Raw genomic sequence first — 19,404 nt, 5'->3', positions numbered from 1 at the left:
CAGTGACTCCTTACCCTGCAGAACAGGAGGCACTTGTCAGCCCTAATGCAAATACCAAAACCTGAAACTCCTGCTGCAATCCTTTCTCCAGCAGATCACGTATCCCAAGGCCTGAAGCACAGCTCCTCCTGTGTCCCTCTCCCACCTCAGAGAGCCAGCCATGGCAGCAGGGAGTGCACAGTGCCTTGCAGTCCTGATTGCCATTCACACCAGCCTGTCAGGAGGATCTCTGTTCCACCAGCCCATATTTGATATGGCATTTCCATCCCTTCCCTTCACAGTGGTGTCTGGTAATGTACACTAACAGGAGCCCGTGCTTCACATATAGTTTTAGCATTCACTTCTATCACTTAATTCCAGTCTGCTGCAGTTAAACCTTCCTTCTTTTTAGCACCCTGATTAGGTCCTTGCATTGTAAATGGAAGCAGACCTTCCCTATCCACAGTCTGTGACCAACGGCTTGCCTGCTTTCCTCATCCCAACTGCAAGACTTCATCAGCTCCCACTTTTTTCTTCAATTGGGTTCACATCACTGTACCAATTCCTTTACAAAAAAAATATCCAATAAAGTAAAAAATACACCTCTCTGGGGGCTATCTGCCTCACTCAGACTTTTAGGTACGTGAGAAAGGGCCGAGGCCGTATGGTCCCACCTATAGCAACACCTCCCTGCTGTTCAAGCCAACGCCTGCTTCATACGTAATTACCAGAATAAGAATAGGGGCTATAAGAATCGCCCCTCACGGTGGTGTTTTATGTCAGCTCTGCCACAAGAGGGAGACAAAGCTAGAAAATCACCGTCTGTGGCGACCCGAGGGCAGCGGAGGTATGAAGGGTTGGTGAGAAAGCCTCAGAGGCTCGTACTGCGGTGGTGGGCGGCGGCCATTTTGTGCGGGGGGCTACGGCGCATCCCCGTGCCGAAGCCCAAATGGCCGTTGGCCGAGGGCTGAAGTCTGGGGCGCGGCTGAGGAGGGGCCGAACTCCCGCCCCGTCCCTCAGCCCGGGCATGCGGCAATGCTTCCGGGGAAAGGGAAGGGCCACGGGAGGACCGGGACCGCGGCGCCCGGCTGGGTGAGTGGGAGGCTACGGCTCCGCTATTCTGCAGGTGTCGTTTTCTACAGAAAGCGTGCGTTTGAGGGTCTTTCTTTTGTGTGTGACTTTTCTGTTTGTTTGTTTTTTTTAAGAAGCAGAGGGTCCATGGCGTAGCTTTTCTTATTATTTTCTTTCTTTTTTCATGACGCGGTTTCTGCTTCTTGTCATCTGGAGCCGCAGCAGTATGTCGGGAGCTGTGCGTATGGGTGATGAGGCACAGCGGAAATGCTGAGTTCCGACATGTCCCAGTGCGGGGCCGGGACAGGGTCTCTTTGCTCTTTTTCTCAGCTTTCGCCCTGGCGAGTGCCAAACCCTTGGCAAGGGGACAGCGTCAGATCTTTGCGGCTCCTCCCTGCCCCTTTTTACTCCTGCTGAGGTGCATGGGGCAGAGAGCTGGCGGTGGGTGGCTGATACCTGGGGCTGTCAAGGGTGTTCCCCTGCTGCAACTGTTTTAGCATCACTCCTAGCACTCCAGATCCTGGGCTCTCCCCCAAGAAGGCACGCTTTGATTCAGGGAAGAGGGGGAAAGGGACTTTAGTGCCACAGGTGCAGATTCATCTGTGGCGGTAGACATCGCCTAAATTTTGTAACCCTGAGTTCCCCCTCTGGCTGTGTTTGAAGCAATCGGCTTGTGGCTGACTTCTGAGGAGAGCTGGTGAGGCATCTGCAGGTACCCGGTACTAATCCATGTTGCAGTCTCGGCGGGATGTGTTTTTTGGGCCACAGGCTAGAGAAGGCTGCAGCCAGGCAGGTTGCACCCTACCCTGGCCAGGCCCCCCATGGCAAAACTGGTGGTTAGGAGAGACCCTGCGGTGTGTATCTGCTGTCAGTCCAGGTTAAGCCTTCCTGGGTATGTATAAAGACTGCCCCTTAAGCATAGATGCCTGCCAGCTGCTCCAAATTCTATTCAGTAACCTCCATACAAGAGACTCAATGCTGACCTACAGAGCCCATACAGAGACATACGTAGCCCATACATAGTGAGGAATGAGTTGCTGTGGGCAGACCCTCTGACCACTGAGGGGTTTGCAGTGAACAGTTTAAACTGCAGTCTTTCTGTATTGCCTCCAAAACTGCTACGACGACAAGGGTATCAGTAGTTTGCTATTCATGAGCTGTGGCGAGAGCATGGATAACTATAGGAGTACAGTTCAGAGCCTTGTGTCCCAGGTGTTGAAATATAACTTAAAATTTTGATAAATGCACTGATTTTCAGGTGGGCAAGCAGTGAGCCGAGTCCTTTTGTCTCTAAAGTCTTGTCTGTCCTGGAAGTCCTATAAAATTTTCTAGGTAGTACTACTGTCACGATTTCTGTGTCAAAAAAGGCTTGTTGGTAGCCATCTGCCAGGTATCAGAGCAGTAGGAAAAATCTGATATTCATTGTAACTAACACAAACAGAAAATACTAATACCTCCTCCTTACACGGTAAAATACGTGTGGTTTAATTATTTGTTTCAGGCAGAGCTGGAGGACTTTTCCATCTAAGCTTGCCTTTTTTTCCCCCATTTTGTTTATGGAAGAAGAGAAAGAGGAGAAAAGCTTCTACTGTTTACTGGGGAGCTGCTGGCAAGAAATTTCTGCATGCAGAAACTTGCTTTGTCCACCTATTTGTTTGATAGTGAATTAGTGATACAAAATAGGTGTTGGTTTTGTACTTTGTAGCAATGTATCAAAATTAGGCACTGCCTTAAGACAAAAGCAAAACACAGAAACCTCTAGCCTCTAACTCTACCAGCTGATATCTTCTGATGTCTGGTGGTACTTCTATACTTCTCTGTAGTTAACATTCTAGTATCTACTGTTCCTTTTATAGGTATGTAATTTAATCTCAGGTAGGTTAACTGCCTACATAATGTATGTGGAGTATGATGGACATCAAGTTGCACATGTTGAAGTGTATGTGTACCTTAAAGGTACCTATAAGTAGGTTTTTTTCTGGTGTGCGTTTCCATATTGTAGGCAATAAAAATGGAGCTGAAATGGACTTTGATTTTTTCTTTGTACTACATCAGGGAATTACAGCAATCTGTTATGCTGACTAAATAACTTTTATTCGTTTCTAATCTTGTAGGCCAACTCATTCTGCTGACTTCTGCCAGACTGTCTGCTAGGTTTAAAACACAGTGTGCACACTTACAACTAAGCTGAAGGTAATACTGAAGATATATAGACTTAGAGAAGGTAAGACTTTATAAATCTGCTGCCTAACCTTTTGTCTTTGGTTTTCCTGAAAAAGCAAAAAATTGTGAAGTCAAAAAAGACTTGTTTAATAAATAAAAACAAAACACTATCCAGAGAGTCTGAGATTGCTATAGAAAGCACACAATAAATCCCTAAAATAACTGAAGGGCCTAGTGTGGGATTTAAGGTACTTATTTCACCAAGTGAGTTTTCTAGTGAGCTGATAATTTTCAAACCTAATTATGACACTTGTGACATAGTTCGTGCTTGGAAATATAAAAATCAGTGATAATGTGTCAGCTTTTATTTTAATCTGTCCTTTTTTTGTGTTTTATCTTGCAGGCTCTAAACCATGGATAGTGTCTGTGCAGCAAATACCACTTTTGCACTCGACATTTTAAAAAAGCTGTGTGAGAACAAAAGCAAGCAGAATGTATTCTTTTCTCCCTTTAGTATTTCTTCTGCTTTGTCCATGATTTTGCTGGGTTCAAAAGGTAACACCAAAGCCCAGATAGCAAAGGTATGTCTAAGGAAACCTGGTGTGTTTACATTAGGACCGTATCAACAACAGACTGTATTTTTTCTTGACTTGCACTTATGCAAAACTATTATTGTCATTCTGGTCACAGAGAGCAGAGATAGGTCTTGGTACCTATGTGAGTTTTTGTAGGGGGAGCTCCAAAATATAGAGGCTTTGGGGTTAGGGTTTTTCTTGTGTCTGTGCAGGGATATTGTCTTTTTGTTTTGTAGGTTGGTTTTTGGTTTGTTTTTTTTTTGTGACTGAAATCTTCTTTCATTATGTCATGAAGAGGTACCTAGTTTTTTTTGTTCATCAGCTGTTCTGTGATCCTCTAATGCTTGGCTTTAATGAAGGAAACTCAACGCTGCTGACCCTTCTGTCCCCTGATGCAGGGTTTGTACAGCATTTGGCTGAGTGCACTGTAGTTGGGTTGCATGACAAGCTTCAGCTTGGAGGTGTGATAAAAACTTGTTTGGCTTGAAGTCACAGCTGTTGAACTAAGTCATTAAAAAACCCAGAATGGGGCTGAAGGAAGTGTTTATGGAAGGCATGGACTCTGCTGAGGATGTTTCTTTCTCCAGGTGCTTTCTCTGAAGAAAGCTGAAGATGCTCACAATGAGTATCCATCACTTCTCTCCGAAATTAATGCTCAAAATACCAAATATATACTGAGGACTGCTAACAGACTTTATGGAGAAAAGACATTTGAGTTTCTTTCCGTAAGTAACCATTAAATTTTTAGCAAAATGTACTTGCTAGCTATTTCCTTTTGAAGCCAAAGGCAGGCTTTAGGCTTTACTTTCCAAATGGTGTAGGCTGATACCTACCTATCACCAATGTGATAGATTGTGCCAAAGCCTGTTGTTTGAATTTTCTGGAGAAGCTCCTTTTAGATTGCACCAGTTGTACATTCAGATGACAGGCTAAGCACTATTAAATCCATCAGACTAAACCTTCAGGCTTCCATGGTCCAGTAATATATTTGTCTATCTAAGAAAAACCTGTTTCCATTTGAATATAAATTTTTCTATTGGTCTGGAAGGTTTAAGAATGAAATTTATATGGAACGAAGATTACAAAAATGTATGTTCTCATGGAAGAAAAAAAAAGGAAACAACCCAAAATAACCATGTCCTTACTCTTATTATGTAGAACTTCGTAGCATACTAAACAAGCCATTTAACTTAACACACAATTTGTACTATAAACAGGCAGTTTAAAACCTGATAGGAATGGGACAGGCAAAACTTAATTGGCTCAATATGAAGGTGGGGGGAAGAAAGCAGGTGGGTTTTCCTGGTGCATTTGAGAATTATCTGTGAGTGAATGAGAGTAACAAATATTGCTGAAAAGCTGCTTGGGATGTCCATCTTAGTCATTTATAGAGTCGAGTCAGAAGATCTACCAGGCTGGACTAGAACAGAGTGACTTCATCCATGCTCCAGAGCATTCCAGAAAACAAATAAATGGCTGGGTAGAGGAAAGAACTGAAGGTGAGTGCTTTGCAGAATTCTCTTTTGTACTTAATGGGGGCCAGGGCTTGGACAAAGGGCTGTTTCAAGGTATAACATTGTTAATTAAAAAACAAACAAACAAATCAAAGACTGATTTCTTGTTCTGTTTGGTACCTAATTCTCTAATCTATTCTGTATTCATTACAGAGTAAATATTATAGTAGATAATAATTTGATGGATGTCAAACTGTCAAAAATTGTTTTGGTTTTGGATTTGGATTTTTTCCTATGTCTCTTAAAGGTAAAATTCAGAATCTGTTGGTGGAGGGGATTATCAATTCTCTGACCAGACTTGTGTTGGTGAATGCCATCTATTTCAAGGGCAAGTGGGAAAACCCATTTGACAAAGAGAGAACAACAGAAAGGCCTTTTAAAATTAACAAGGTAAGATGTGGTAAAATGCTGATGATACAGTTGTACTCTGAAATGAATACATTTAACTCTGAAGAAAAAGTATCATTCAAGCAGGGTGATGTGGGTAAGTTGTATGAAATACCTTATAGCCTCTCCTTTTAGTATGAACACTTTCTTTGTGACTTGTAAGAATTGAAAATAATTCTCCAACTTTCTTGGCATTTTAGAAAATACAAAAAACTTGAATTTGTCTTTGTTATAGCACTTGGAGCCATGTGGGTTGAAAATGAAAATACTTAGATGTTGTATTAATTTAAAGCAAGGAGCACAGCTGCTTCTTACCAGCTCTGTTTTGTGCTTGTCAGTAGTTCTTAAGTGAGGAAATTTGTGCCCTTGCCTCTTTGCCTTAAAGGAAACTTCAGAGATTTCCACTAAGTAATTAAAAAGTAAACCTCCGGGGTCCTTACTTCTTACCTCTTGCTTTCTAAAAGACTGTGGTGGAGCAGTGGTCTGTTGTGTGTTTAGTTCTCTGTAGTCAAAGTCTAAAAAGCCCTCAGTAGCTGGGTATCTGCTTTGTATTTTGAGACAGCATCCAGCTCAGTACTAACTGTTGACATCTTCTTTTTAGAACGAGACCAAACCTGTGCAGATGATGTTCAAGAAGGATAAATTTAACATGACCTATATTGGGGACTTCCAGACAAAAATCCTTGAGCTCCCTTATGTTGGTAATGAACTCAGCATGATCATCTTGCTCCCTGATGCAATCCAGGATGATTCCACTGGCTTGGAAAGTGTAAGTTGTTGAGCTAAATGTAAGGACAGTTTGTATGCTTCCAGGGAAGAGAGTTTGGTAGTGCATCAAGGTGTGGTTCAGTTCCAAAGTTTTTGTCATGGCTGCTCAACCACCAGTTAAGCAACCACTTCTCTGCCCCGAAAATGGTTGGCATGCCTTGTATCCCTGCTGGTCAGGCTGTGTGCTGCCTCCTTAGCCTGAGGCTCTGAAAGAAAACCTGCCTTTCCTTGGCAGCAGCTGTGTTTGTGGTGAAGGCACAGTATGGTGGGCATCATATATGGTGAGAGGGGATTTGGGAGAGCTCTTATGAAGTCCTATATCTTGTCCCAAAGATTTTCCTTTCTGAGCAGCTGGCAGATTGGCCCATCACCTGGAAACAGACTGAAAGGAAAGTGTAGCATCTCTTCTGTTGTGGAGATAGGAAATATTTTTTGTGTGCTCTGGACAAGGTATTATATTGATAGGCTTTCTAACACTGACTGCACATGGTACAGTGGGAGGAGTTTTTCTTCAGCCTGTGAATCTGAAGGAGGAACTCTTGGTTAAGACACAGAAGAGCTGGGTTCCCTTGGGCATTTGTAATCTTTTCTTCTGTGTCTTAACTTCTCGTTTGTAAAAATGTAAAACATCCCAATGTAGCAGGCCTTATAGGAGTAGACTTTATATGGAAGGGACTGATCCTTACACTATCTACCAAAAAGCACATGGTATTGATCTCAGCTGGGGCTGTAGTCTCTAGTGAGAAGTATAACACGCACTTTTGGCTTGACTTTTTTGAAACTTGGAAAAAAGATGCCTGTTCTGCACCATGTAAGAAACCAGAACACTCACCACTTTTGGTTGTGTAAATAAATTTTACACAGTTTTCTCACTCTAATTACATAACTGGATTTTTTTCTTTAGCTGCAAAGAGAACTGACGTATGACAAACTGATAGATTGGATCAATCCTGAAATGATGGACCTTACAGAGGTGAAGGTGTCTTTACCCAGATTTAAACTAGAAGAAAGCTATGCTTTGAAACCCCTCCTGAGCAGCATGGGAATGCCTGATGCTTTTGACTCTCAGAAGGCAGACTTCTCAGGAATGTCAGCTGGCAATGAGCTGGGGCTCTCTGAAGTAGTTCACAAGTCCTTTGTGGAAGTCAATGAAGAAGGCACTGAAGCAGCAGCTGCCACAGCAGCAGTGATGATGTTGCGCTGCGCAATGATTGTTCCAGAGTTCACTGCTGATCATCCCTTCCTCTTCTTCATCCGGCACAACAAAACTTCCAGCATTTTGTTCTGTGGCAGGTACTGCTCTCCCTGAAGAGGAGATGTTTGGCAGTAGAGCTGCCAACACAGCAACATTGATTTTCTTTAGAATAGGGCTACTCTTTTTGCACTGTCTCTCTTAACTGTGCCTGAACCCACTTCTGTGGTCTTCATCCAGGGCTTGAATAAAATAACAGAGCCACTTGGGCATAGGCAGCAACTGCTGTTTACAGCAACACTCTTGCCCTGTGTGCCTACAGTGCAGAAGCCTCAAACTTCTTGCTAACACAAGGAATATTATTGCACTTCCCTTTTTGTAGCCACCGAGAAGCAGATTGGATAACATCTCATTGGAAAGGAAGAAGTTAATTCTTTTCCTAATGAGGCTGGAGCACATCTTTAGTTCCCTTCCCCCTGTTCCTTTTCCTGCCAACCTACCTTTGTTTTTCTTCCCTTGACTCACCCATTTAATGCCTTAATACATTCCTGAGAGATGGTAGGAGCTTTTGGCAGCCTGTTCCAAGTCTTGCTAAGCATCCTGAGTGGACAGGCTTTCTTGGATAACTGCACAAGCACTTGGACAAGATTGGTGAGGAAAGTATGGCTTAGTACCAGTGACCATAGAGTGTATTCAGGTGGTGATGATTCTTTTTTTCACCACAGGACACCTGGGTTTGTTACCTGTCACCTAGCTTATTAGTCCTTTAACAAGGGGTGTAATGAAAAAGCATATGGTGCCTATGCAATGTTTAAATGGAAAAGCTTTCATTTTTTCTGTTACTTTTTTTTTTTTTTTTTGAATCATAGTTTCTGAATTGCTGTGGTTAATACCAAAGACATAGCTGAATAAAATGATTTGGTTTGCTGCTTCTGTACCTGAAATAATAAAAGAATACTAAATGCTCTAAGAGTCTTTTTTCAACCATAAATTATGCAATTTTTTTATCTGTAGAATGAAGAAGACAAGTATTCCTTGATAAGAGTACACTCAGTTTGTGTGCAGTTTCTTCGTAGTACATTGTTAAAGATTGGCTTTTCTGAACACTGCAAACTTGAGGTGCTTACTGGGGCTGGAGGGAAGTGTGGGGGCTGGCCATGCAAGGACTTGCAGCAAAGAACCTCTATAGCAAAGGGTTTGGAAGGCAAGTGTTTTTTTGGTTTTTCTTTGTTTGTTTTTTCTCTGGGTAGGACTCCAAGGCTACCTCTGGTTTTGTGCACAGCTGGTGCTGGATTGCCCTGTGCTTCATGCAGTGCACACTCACTCACCTGGAGACAATAAAAGCATTACCTAGAGGGGCGGAGGGGAGACCCACCTAACAATTTATTTGCTTTGAACTCCAGCTGAAGGGCTGGTTCTGAACCCTAAAGCTAGAAGGAGCAGGATGTGGGGGGAGTGTTCTGTGCCTCCAGATGGAGGGTGGGTGGAGAAAAACCATAGGGTTAAACCAAAGGTTAAATCCTCCATTGTGTTCCTTTAAAAATAATAAAGAGAAGCGTGAGCTGTGTGTGTGCACGTAGCGCAGCTGGGTGGGAGGACAGAGGTGTGTCAGCCTGGGTGCCCCTGGTGACCTCCAGCCACTGGACAACATCTGGTGTCTGTATCTCCTTGAGCAGTGGATGTTTTCTGTGCAGGATTTGGGTAGAAGAGTTGGGGGGAAGCTGCATAAGTGAGCTCTGTAGTGTATGCTGAGTCTGTGAGATGCAAAGACTTTAAGTTGTAATCCTGCCAGCATGCATACTTCCCATATCAGGGTAGAAGGCAAGGATTTCTTTAAAATAATGTCTTCAAAGTTAATGTGAAATGAAAGGTAGGAATATACAATGTCTATGGAAAAAATACTCTTTTTCTATGTGACTTTTTTTTTTTAATTGAAGACAGACTGACAATGGAATTCTTATTGTTTCTGTACCCAGTTGCAACCTGATTATCTGGTGAGTCACATAAGGTTAGGTTAGGTTTTTGAAAAATATTTCCTGTTGTCTCTACTGACTGCTTTATATTTCAGCTATAACCATGGAGAACCTCTGTAATGCGAACAGCAAATTTGCACTTGATCTGTTCCAAAGGTTTCATGAGACCAACCCAACAGGAAACATTTTCTTCTCTCCTGTCAGTGTCTCTGCTGCTCTGGCCATGGTCCTTTTAGGGGCCAGAGGTAATACAGAGGCCCAGCTGGTGAAGGTTAGTCAAACAAACCAAACCATTCTCTTTTGTTTTACATTTTATGCACATTAAAAATTGTTGTGTTTTAGAGGAAGGAAAATGAAAGGAGGGTCATATTTTTATTGTGCTCCTTGAGTCTTCCTCGTGTCCCTTTCTGCTCTTACCTCCTGGCTGCCCTTTTCCAGAACCCTCTTTCCTTATTTCCGGTGACCTTGTTTCTCACCTAACTTCACTTGTTGGTTCTTGAAGCAGGAAACAAATGTAATTGACCAGTTTCCACTTAAATTGACTGGAGTTTCCAGCAGTAGTTTCCATTGAGACATTTTGGCAAAGAGCTGCTTTGTAATACAAGGTTATTCATACAAATCAGTTGTCAGTAGAAACAAATCTTGATTGACAGAGATTATAATCACAAACACATTTGTACACCAGGCATTATGAAGTGGTTGCATCAATGCCATGATTGTGTATCCAAAACCTGCTACTCTGCATATGCAGCGTTAGGATCTGACCTGGTACATTGCAGTGGCTGGCAGATGCCCACAAAGCTACTTCATCATACCCCTTCCTCAGCAAGATGAGGAGAAAAAGGTAACAAAATGATTATGGATCGAGAGAAGTACAGGGAGATCATTTACCAATTCCCAACACAGGCAAAACAGACTCAACTCATGGAAATTAATTTAGTTTACTGCCAGTTAGTCAGAGTAGGATAATGAAAAATATTACCAAATATAAAACACCATCCCTCCACTTCTCCCTTCTTCCCAGGCTCAACTTCACTCCCAACTCACCCATAGCAGAGCAGGGGGACAAGGAATGGGGGTTGTGGTCAATTCTGTCTTTGCAGCTCCTTCCTCTACACACTCTTCCTCTGTTCCGGTGTGGGGTCCAACCCATGGGACACGGTCCTTCTCACATCTAATGTGGTTCCTTCCCTTGGGCTGCAGTTCTTCAAGAACTGACCCAGGGTGGTCCTTACCATGGAGAGCAGTCCTTCAGGAATGGATTGCTATAGTGGTGTTCCCTGTGGGATCAAAGCCCCTGCCTGTAAACCTGCTCCTGAGTGGGCCCCTCTTCAGAGAGCCACCAGTCCTGCAGAAGCATGTTCTAGCATGGGCACTCCATGGGCTGCAGCATCCTTCAGGACACATCCACGTGTTCCAGCATGCAGATCTTCACAGGCTGCTGCAGGGTGGATGATGGCACCATCGTGGTCTTCACCACAGGAATCTCTGCTCCAGCTCCTGGACCACCTCCTCCCCTTCCTTCCCCTATAACTGCACACTAACTCTTTGCAGAGGCTCAGCTTTGGTCAGGGGTGGGTCTGTCTTGGAGCTGGATGGAACTGGCTCTGTTTGACATGGAGACAGCTTCTGATGTCTCCTCACAGAAGTTAACCCTGCAGCCCTCCTGCTATCCAAACCTGGCTGTGTAAATTGGTGCACAAAGAAAGTTTAATTCATAGGGCACCTGATACAAAACCTGGAACCAGGTGAACTTTTGCACTCAAGTATAACTCCAGTGCACAGGGTAGCAGTTATATATGTCAAAGCTCTGTCAACATAATATAGCATGGAAGTTCAAAAGACTATTGAATAATCCAATTTCATTTAGTAATCCTGTCCTCTACAGTTTGGGGAACAGGAAAAGGCAAGCAGGTCACAGAAAATATCATTTAGAGGCAAAGTAGAAAACCAGTATTGGAAAGGGTACTGAGTATGCAAATGCTTCTGAGATGTCACAATGAAGTGAGTAATCTTTATTATCCATTTAAAGAAATCAAGTAACACTGTGTTGGACTTTTTTTCACAGACCAAGACTAAACCAGTACAGATGATGTTTCTGAGAGATACATTTTTGATACTGCATGAAACAACCATGAAATTCAAAATCATTGAACTGCCATATGTAGAAAATGACCTCAGCATGTTCATTCTCCTACCAGATGACATCAGTGATAACACTACTGGTCTGGAGCTGGTAAAACTGACCTACTGTTGTATCATACATACTATGAGGTGAACTGAGTGAGGAAGAGTGAGCTTCAAAATCATTGTAGAGTTCCATGAACCACGAGTTCCTACTTTAGGAATCAGGGAATCGTACAACATTGAGAACATAGTATTTTACTCAAGGATACACCTAAAAAGTATGTCCACTGTCAGCCTATTTGGTGTTCTCTTTTCTATTGACAGAATAGCACAACGAAATCAAAGACAAAACCTGAATCACCGTGTCCTAGAGTTATCCTTGGAGGGCTGTATTAATGCATTTTTATGCCATTTGCAGCCTGGATTTGCACCTGGTATGTGATGAGGTTTCACAAACTAGGTGCTGAATACCCTAACCCAGCAGGTATCAAAAGCCACTCATGACCCAGACAGCACTAGTTTCAGATTCTAAACAGGTTAAGGAAAACATCTTTTTATTTTTAATTGAGGTCTCATGCGTTCCACTTATTTACCACTCCTAAGAGAAAAGTCATCCATATACACACAAAGCAAGTGGCTACTGATTCCATTACGAATCACACATTGCAAAAAACTCTTCACACCAGAAAAGAAAAAATGAACTACTCTAACAGTTCAGGCCGTTACCTGACCACCTTTAAGGAAACAGAGTGCAAGTCACTGACAGCCTGATCTCACTCATTGCAGGTTGAAAGAGAGATGACTTATGAGAAACTGGCTGAATGGACCGAATCAGACAGCATGATGAAAGCTGAAGTGCAACTGTACCTGCCCAAGTGGAAGCTGGAGGAGAGTTATGACCTACAATCCTCTCTAAGCAGCATGGGGATACAAAATGCTTTTGACCCTGTTTGGGCGGATTTCACTGGGATGTCAGCTAAGAAGGAGCTTTTCATGTCAAAAGTTATTCACAAAGCTTTTGTTGAGGTCAATGAAGAAGGTACTGAGGCAGCTGCTGCCACAGGTGTCCTGATGCTGAAGTCAAAAGTACCAACAATGACTTTTAAAGCTGACCACCCTTACCTCTTTTTCATCAAACACCACAAATCACAAACCATCCTCTTCTTTGGCAGGTTCTGCTCACCCTAGTCAGTGACTCCTTACCCTGCAGAGCAGAAGGCACTCAAACGCAAACACCAAAACCTGAAACTCCTGCTGCAATCCTTTCTCCAGCAGATCACGTATCCCAAGGCCTGAAGCACAGCTCCTCCTGTGTCCCTCTCCCACCTCAGAGAGCCAGCCATGGCAGCAAGGAGTGCACAGTGCCTTGCAGTCCTGATTGCCATTCACACCAGCCTGTCAGGAGGATCTCTGTCCCCCAGCCTTTATGTGATACGGCACTTTCATCCCTCTCTAGCAGGGCTGAGGAGGGGCCGAGCTCCCGCCCTGTCCCTCAGCCCGGGCATGCGGCAACGCTTCCGGGGAAAGGGAAGGGCCCCGGGAGGACGGGACCCGGCTGGGTGAGTGCGAGGCTGCGGCTCCGCTATGTTGCAGGTGTCGTTTTCTACAGAAAGCGTGGGTTTGCGGGTCTTTTTTTGTGTGCGACTTTTCTATTTTTTTTTTTTTTTTTTTTTTTTTTTTTTTGAAGAAGTAGAGGCTCCATGGTGTGGCTTTTCTTATTATTTTCTTTTTTTTTTTTACATGACTTGGTTTCTGCTTCTTGTCAGCTGGAGCATCAGCAGTGTGTCGGGAGCTGTGGGTACGGGTGACGGGGCACGGCGGAAATGCTGAGTTCCGACATGTCCCGTGGTGCCAAGCCCAGTGCGGGGCCGGGACAGGGTCTCTTTGCTCTTTTCCTCTCCCTCAGCTTTCGCCTTGGCGAGTGCCAAACCTTTAGCAAGGGGAGAGTGTCATATTTTTGCGGCTCCTCCCTGTCCTAAGAAATTTTTTTAGGCGGGAAATCATGCATGCAGAAACTTGCTTTTTCCGCGTATTTGTTTGACAGTGGAGTAGCGATACGAAATGGGTGTTGGCTTTGTATTGTGTAGCACCCTCTAAAAATTAGGCACTGCCTTAAGACAAAATCCAAAACTCAGAAACCTTTACTATCAACTGATATCTTCTGATGTGTGGTGATATTTCTCTGTAGTTAACATCCTATTATTTATTACAGCTCAGCTGAAAGTTATACTGAAGATATATAGACTTAGAGGAGGTAAGCCTTTATAAATCTGCTGCCTAAGTTTTTTTCTTTAGTTTTCCTATAAAGGCAAAAAATTGTGACGTCAAAAGGGACTTGTTTAATAAATTCTAAAAAGATAATATCCTGTATTCTGATATCAAAACCATGCAGAATTATTTACCTAGTGAAGAGTCGGGAGATACGGGTGGGAATTGCTGTCTGTTACAAGTCTGAGATTGCTATAGAAAGCACACAATAAATCCCCAAAATAACTAAAGGGCCTAGTGTGGGATTTAAGGTACTTATTTCACCAAATATGTTTTCCAGTTCGCTGATAATTTTCAAGCCTAATTATGACACTTGTGACATAGTTCATGCTTGGAAATATAAAAAGCGGCAGTAATGTGTCAGCTTTTATTTAAATCTGTCTGCTCTTGTTTTGTGCTTTATCTCGCAGGCTCTAAACCATGGATAGTGTCTGTGCAGCAAATACCACTTTTGCACTCGACCTTTTAAAAAAGCTGTGTGAGAACAAAAGCAAGCAGAATGTATTCTTTTCTCCCTTTAGTATTTCTTCTGCTTTGTCCATGATTTTACTGGGCTCAAAAGGTAACACTAAAGCCCAGATAGCAAAGGTATGTCTAAGGAAACCTGGTGTGTTTACATTAGGACGTTATCAACAACAAATTGTATTGTTTTGGGGTTTTTTTTTTTGAGACTGAAATCTTCTTTCATTATGTCATTAAGAGGTACCTAGGTTTTTTTGTAGGTTTGATGGATCCCTAGCTACATAAAATATGCTCTTCTCTATGGACTTCATATCAGGCTGTACATGTTCTGAAAATGTAACCAGGCAAAGAGAAAAAAACAAACCAAACCCAAACCCAAACCTATTTACATACCAAAGTGGTAGCTGCACCTTGGTTTAATTTTTAAAACTTGCTCAGGTGGCAAATGCTATCTGGCATATGTTTTACATATGCAGTTTACAATACTAAATGCAGAAGCAGTAATTTTTTTATTGTTTTCCTCTTTGTTGCAAAGTGAAAGAGGAGCACATATATTTTTCCATTGAAATCCATAAAAGTTTCTCTGAAGCTATATTCTATTAGTGTCATATTTGGAGATACTAAGGAATCCATGTAGACTTAGTCCTGGATTACAGGCTGTAAATGTCTGTGCTTGAGCAGAGGGATTGTACCAGGGAGTCTCCAGAGCTCCTTCCCAACATCAGCTGTTCTGTGATCCTCTAATGCTTGGCTTTAATGAAGGAAACTCAACGCTGCTGACCCTTCTGTCCCCTGATGCAGGGTTTGTACAACATTTGGCTGAGTGCACTGTAGTTGGGTTGCATGACAAGCTTCAGCTTGGAGGTGTGATAAAAACTTGTTTGGCTTGAAGTCACAGCTGTTGAACTAAGTCATTAAAAAACCCAGAATGGGGCTGAAGGAAGTGTTTATGGAAGGCATGGACTCTGCTGAGGATGTTTCTTTCTCCAGGTGCTTTCTCTGAAGAAAGCTGAAGATGCTCACAATGAGTATCCATCACTTCTCTCCGAAATTAATGCTCAAAATACCAAATATATACTGAGGACTGCTAACAGACTTTATGGAGAAAAGACATTTGAGTTTCTTTCCGTAAGTAACCATTAAGTTTTTAGCAAAATGTACTTGCTAGCTATTTCCTTTTGAAGCCAAAGTCAGGCTTTAGGCTTTACTTTCCAAATGGTGTAGGCTGATACCTACCTATCACCAATGTGATAGATTGTGCCAAAGCCTGTTGTTTGAATTTTCTGGAGAAGCTCCTTTTAGATTGCACCAGTTGTACATTCAGATGACAGGCTAAGCACTATTAAATCCATCAGACTAAACCTTCAGGCTTCCATGGTCCAGTAATATATTTGTCTATCTAAGAAAAACCTGTTTCCATTTGAATATAAATTTTTCTATTGGTCTGGAAGGTTTAAGAATGAAATTTATATGGAACGAAGATTACAAAAATGTATGTTCTCATGGAAGAAAAAAAAAGGAAACAACCCAAAATAACCATGTCCTTACTCTTATTATGTAGAACTTCGTAGCATACTAAACAAGCCATTTGACTTAACACACAATTTGTAATATAAACAGGCAGTTTAAAACCTGATAGGAATGGGACAGGCAAAACTTAATTGGCTCAATATGAAGGTGGGGGGGAGAAAGCAGGTGGGTTTTCCTGGTGCATTTGAGAATTATCTGTGAGTGAATGAGAGTAACAAATATTGCTGAAAAGCTGTTTGGGATGTCCATCTTAGTCATTTATAGAGTCGAGTCAGAAGATCTACCAGGCCGGACTAGAACAGAGTGACTTCATCCATGCTCCAGAGCATTCCAGAAAACAAATAAATGGCTGGGTAGAGGAAAGAACTGAAGGTGAGTGCTTTGCAGAATTCTCTTTTGTACTTAATGGGGGCCAGGGCTTGGACAAAGGGCTGTTTCAAGGTATAACATTGTTAATTAAAAAACAAACAAGCAAATCAAAGACTGATTTCTTGTTCTGTTTGGTACCTAATTCTCTAATCTATTCTGTATTCATTACAGAGTAAATATTATAGTAGATAATAACTTGATGGATGTCAAACTGTCAAAAATTGTTTTGGTTTTGGATTTGGATTTTTTCCTATGTCTCTTAAAGGTAAAATTCAGAATCTGTTGGTGGAGGGGATTATCAATTCTCTGACCAGACTTGTGTTGGTGAATGCCATCTATTTCAAGGGCAAGTGGGAAAACCCATTTGACAAAGAGAGAACAACAGAAAGGCCTTTTAAAATTAACAAGGTAAGATGTGGTAAAATGCTGATGATACAGTTGTACTCTGAAATGAATACATTTAACTCTGAAGAAAAAGTATCATTCAAGCAGGGTGATGTTGAGTAGGCTCTATGAAATACCTTATACCCTCTCCTTTTAGTATGAACACTTTCTTTGTGACTTGTAAGAATTGAAAATAATTCTCCAAATTTCTTGGCATTTTAGAAAGTATAAAAAACTTGAATTTGTCTTTGTTATAGCACTTGGAGCCATGTGGGTTGAAAATGAGAATACTTAGATGTTGTGTTAATTTAAAGCAAGGAGCACAGCTGCTTCTTACCAGCTCTGTTTTGTGCTTGTCAGTAGTTCTTAAATGAGGAAATTTGTTCCCTTGCCTCTTTGCCTTAAAGGAAACTTCAGAGATTTCCACTAAGTAATTAAAAAGTAAACCTCCGGGGTCCTTACTTCTTACCTCTTGCTTTCTAAAAGACTGTGGTGGAGCAGTGGTCTGTTGTGTGTTTAGTTCTCTGTAGTCAAAATCTAAAAAGCCCTCAGTAACTGGGTATCTGCTTTGTATTTTGAGACAGCATCCAGCTCAGTACTAACTGTTGACATCTTCTTTTTAGAACGAGACCAAACCTGTGCAGATGATGTTCAAGAAGGATAAATTTAACATGACCTATATTGGGGACTTCCAGACAAAAATCCTTGAGCTCCCTTATGTTGGTAATGAACTCAGCATGATCATCTTGCTCCCTGATGCAATCCAGGATGATTCCACTGGCTTGGAAAGTGTAAGTTGTTGAGCTAAATGTAAGGACAGTTTGTATGCTTCCAGGGAAGAGAGTTTGGTAGTGCATCAAGGTGTGGTTCAGTTCCAAAGTTTTTGTCATGGCTGCTCAACCACCAGTTAAGCAACCACTTCTCTGCCCCGAAAATGGTTGGCATGCCTTGTATCCCTGCTGGTCAGGCTGTGTGCTGCCTCCTTAGCCTGAGGCTCTGAAAGAAAACCTGCCTTTCCTTGGCAGCAGCTGTGTTTGTGGTGAAGGCACAGTATGGTGGGCATCATATATGGTGAGAGGGGATTTGGGAGAGCTCTTATGAAGTCCTATATCTTGTCCCAAAGATTTTCCTTTCTGAGCAGCTGGCAGATTGGCCCATCACCTGGAAACAGACTGAAAGGAAAGTGTAGCATCTCTTGTGTTGTGGAGATAGGAAATATTTTTTGTGTGCTCTGGACAAGGTATTATATTGATAGGCTTTCTAACACTGACTGCACAGGGTATAGTGGGAAGAGGTTTTCTTCAGCCTGTGAAACTGAAGGAGGAACTCTTGGTTAAGACACAGAAGAGCTGGGTTCCCTTGGGCATTTGTAATCTTTTCTTCTGTGTCTTAACTTCTCATTTGTAAAAATGTAAAACATCCCAATGTAGCAGGCCTTATAGGAGTAGACTTTATATGGAAGGGACTGATCCTTACACTATCTACCAAAAAGCACATGGTATTGATCTCAGCTGGGGCTGTAGTCTCTAGTGACAAGTATAACACGCACTTTTGGCTTGACTTTTTTGAACCTTGGAAAAAAGATGCCTGTTCTGCACCATGTAAGAAACCAGAGCACTCACCACTTTTGGTTGTGTAAATAAATTTTACACAGTTTTCTCACTCTAATTACGTAACTGGATTTTTTTCTTTAGCTGCAAAGAGAACTGACGTATGACAAACTGATGGATTGGATCAATCCTGAAATGATGGACCTTACAGAGGTGAAGGTGTCTTTACCCAGATTTAAACTAGAAGAAAGCTATGCTTTGAAACCCCTCCTGAGCAGCATGGGAATGCCTGATGCTTTTGACTCTCAGAAGGCAGACTTCTCAGGAATGTCAGCTGGCAATGAGCTGGGGCTCTCTGAAGTAGTTCACAAGTCCTTTGTGGAAGTCAATGAAGAAGGCACTGAAGCAGCAGCTGCCACAGCAGCAGTGATGATGTTGACCTCCTTTGCAATGATTGTTCCAGAGTTCACTGCTGATCATCCCTTCCTCTTCTTCATCCGGCACAACAAAACTTCCAGCATTTTGTTCTGTGGCAGGTACTGCTCTCCCTGAAGAGGAGATGTTTGGCAGTAGAGCTGCCAACACAGCAACATTGATTTTCTTTAGAATAGGGCTACTCTTTTTGCACTGTCTCTCTTAACTGTGCCTGAACCCACTTCTGTGGTCTTCATCCAGGGCTTGAATAAAATAACAGAGCCACTTGGGCATAGGCAGCAACTGCTGTTTACAGCAACACTCTTGCCCTGTGTGCCTACAGACAAGATTGGTGAGGAAAGTATGGCTTAGTACCAGTGACCATGGAGGGTATTTAGGTGGTGATGATTCTTTTTTTCACCACAGGACACCTGGGTTTGTTACCTGTCACCTAGATTATTAGTCCTTTAACAAGGGGTGTAATGAAAAAGCATATGGTGCCTATGCAATGTTTAAATGGAAAAGCTTTCATTTTTTCTATTACTTTTTTTTTTTTGAATCATAGTTTCTGAATTGCTGTGGTTAATACCAAAGACATAGCTGAATAGCTATCCTAATAAAGTGATTTGGTTTGCTGCTTCTGTACCTGAAATAATAAAAGAATACTAAATGCTCTAA

The 19,404-nt window shown here is 42.2% G+C and overlaps 3 protein-coding genes across 9 annotated transcripts in view; all 3 read left to right on the top strand.

The window, feature by feature from the left end:
* LOC139792925 (uncharacterized) overlaps nucleotides 1-8,609 on the top strand; it is a 22,456-nt gene extending 13,847 nt beyond the window's left edge. The window contains exons 9-15 of the mRNA XM_071736895.1: nucleotides 214-290; nucleotides 3,622-3,794; nucleotides 4,376-4,513; nucleotides 5,170-5,287; nucleotides 5,550-5,692; nucleotides 6,291-6,458; nucleotides 7,362-8,609. Of these exons, the coding sequence (XP_071592996.1) occupies nucleotides 214-290; nucleotides 3,622-3,794; nucleotides 4,376-4,513; nucleotides 5,170-5,287; nucleotides 5,550-5,692; nucleotides 6,291-6,458; nucleotides 7,362-7,766 (1,222 nt within the window). The 3' untranslated portion in view covers nucleotides 7,767-8,609. The remainder of the gene's footprint in view (nucleotides 1-213; nucleotides 291-3,621; nucleotides 3,795-4,375; nucleotides 4,514-5,169; nucleotides 5,288-5,549; nucleotides 5,693-6,290; nucleotides 6,459-7,361) is intronic.
* LOC139792778 (serpin B6-like) lies at nucleotides 854-19,404 on the top strand. 7 transcript variants are annotated; one of them, XM_071736580.1, is made up of 9 exons: nucleotides 854-1,071; nucleotides 1,273-1,747; nucleotides 3,165-3,274; nucleotides 14,428-14,605; nucleotides 15,470-15,607; nucleotides 16,264-16,381; nucleotides 16,644-16,786; nucleotides 17,386-17,553; nucleotides 18,457-19,404. In XM_071736580.1, the coding sequence occupies exons 4-9, from the start codon at nucleotides 14,438-14,440 to the stop codon at nucleotides 18,862-18,864; spliced, it is 1,143 nt and encodes a 380-aa protein (XP_071592681.1). In that variant the 5' UTR covers nucleotides 854-1,071; nucleotides 1,273-1,747; nucleotides 3,165-3,274; nucleotides 14,428-14,437; the 3' UTR covers nucleotides 18,865-19,404. The 7 variants fall into 7 exon arrangements, with proteins under 7 accessions (XP_071592681.1, XP_071592680.1, XP_071592678.1 ...); XM_071736579.1 differs by having other exon boundaries at nucleotides 1,267-1,747; XM_071736577.1 differs by lacking the exon at nucleotides 1,273-1,747.
* Nucleotides 11,438-14,004, top strand: LOC139792779 (heterochromatin-associated protein MENT-like). The gene is made up of 3 exons (XM_071736585.1): nucleotides 11,438-11,858; nucleotides 12,536-13,308; nucleotides 13,962-14,004. Exons 1-2 carry the CDS (start codon nucleotides 11,712-11,714, stop codon nucleotides 12,935-12,937), a joined length of 549 nt encoding a protein of 182 aa, XP_071592686.1. The 5' UTR covers nucleotides 11,438-11,711; the 3' UTR covers nucleotides 12,938-13,308; nucleotides 13,962-14,004.

The sequence above is a fragment of the Heliangelus exortis genome, chromosome 2 (assembly GCF_036169615.1).
Source record: "Heliangelus exortis chromosome 2, bHelExo1.hap1, whole genome shotgun sequence".
Lineage (NCBI taxonomy): Eukaryota > Metazoa > Chordata > Aves > Apodiformes > Trochilidae > Heliangelus > Heliangelus exortis.
This window is presented reverse-complemented; position numbering and strand designations above follow the sequence as displayed.

Excerpts from the sequence above, each read along its gene's own strand:
- LOC139792779 (XM_071736585.1), top strand. The coding sequence starts at position 11,712 with ATGATGTTTCTGAGAGATACATTTTTGATACTGCATGAAACAACCATG. Across the intron at positions 11,859-12,535 it reads ACACTACTGGTCTGGAGCTG|GTTGAAAGAGAGATGACTTA; the intron begins GTAAAACTGACC and ends CACTCATTGCAG.
- LOC139792778 (XM_071736577.1), top strand. The coding sequence starts at position 14,438 with ATGGATAGTGTCTGTGCAGCAAATACCACTTTTGCACTCGACCTTTTA. Across the intron at positions 16,382-16,643 it reads GGTAGAGGAAAGAACTGAAG|GTAAAATTCAGAATCTGTTG; the intron begins GTGAGTGCTTTG and ends TGTCTCTTAAAG. Across the intron at positions 17,554-18,456 it reads ATTCCACTGGCTTGGAAAGT|CTGCAAAGAGAACTGACGTA; the intron begins GTAAGTTGTTGA and ends TTTTTTCTTTAG.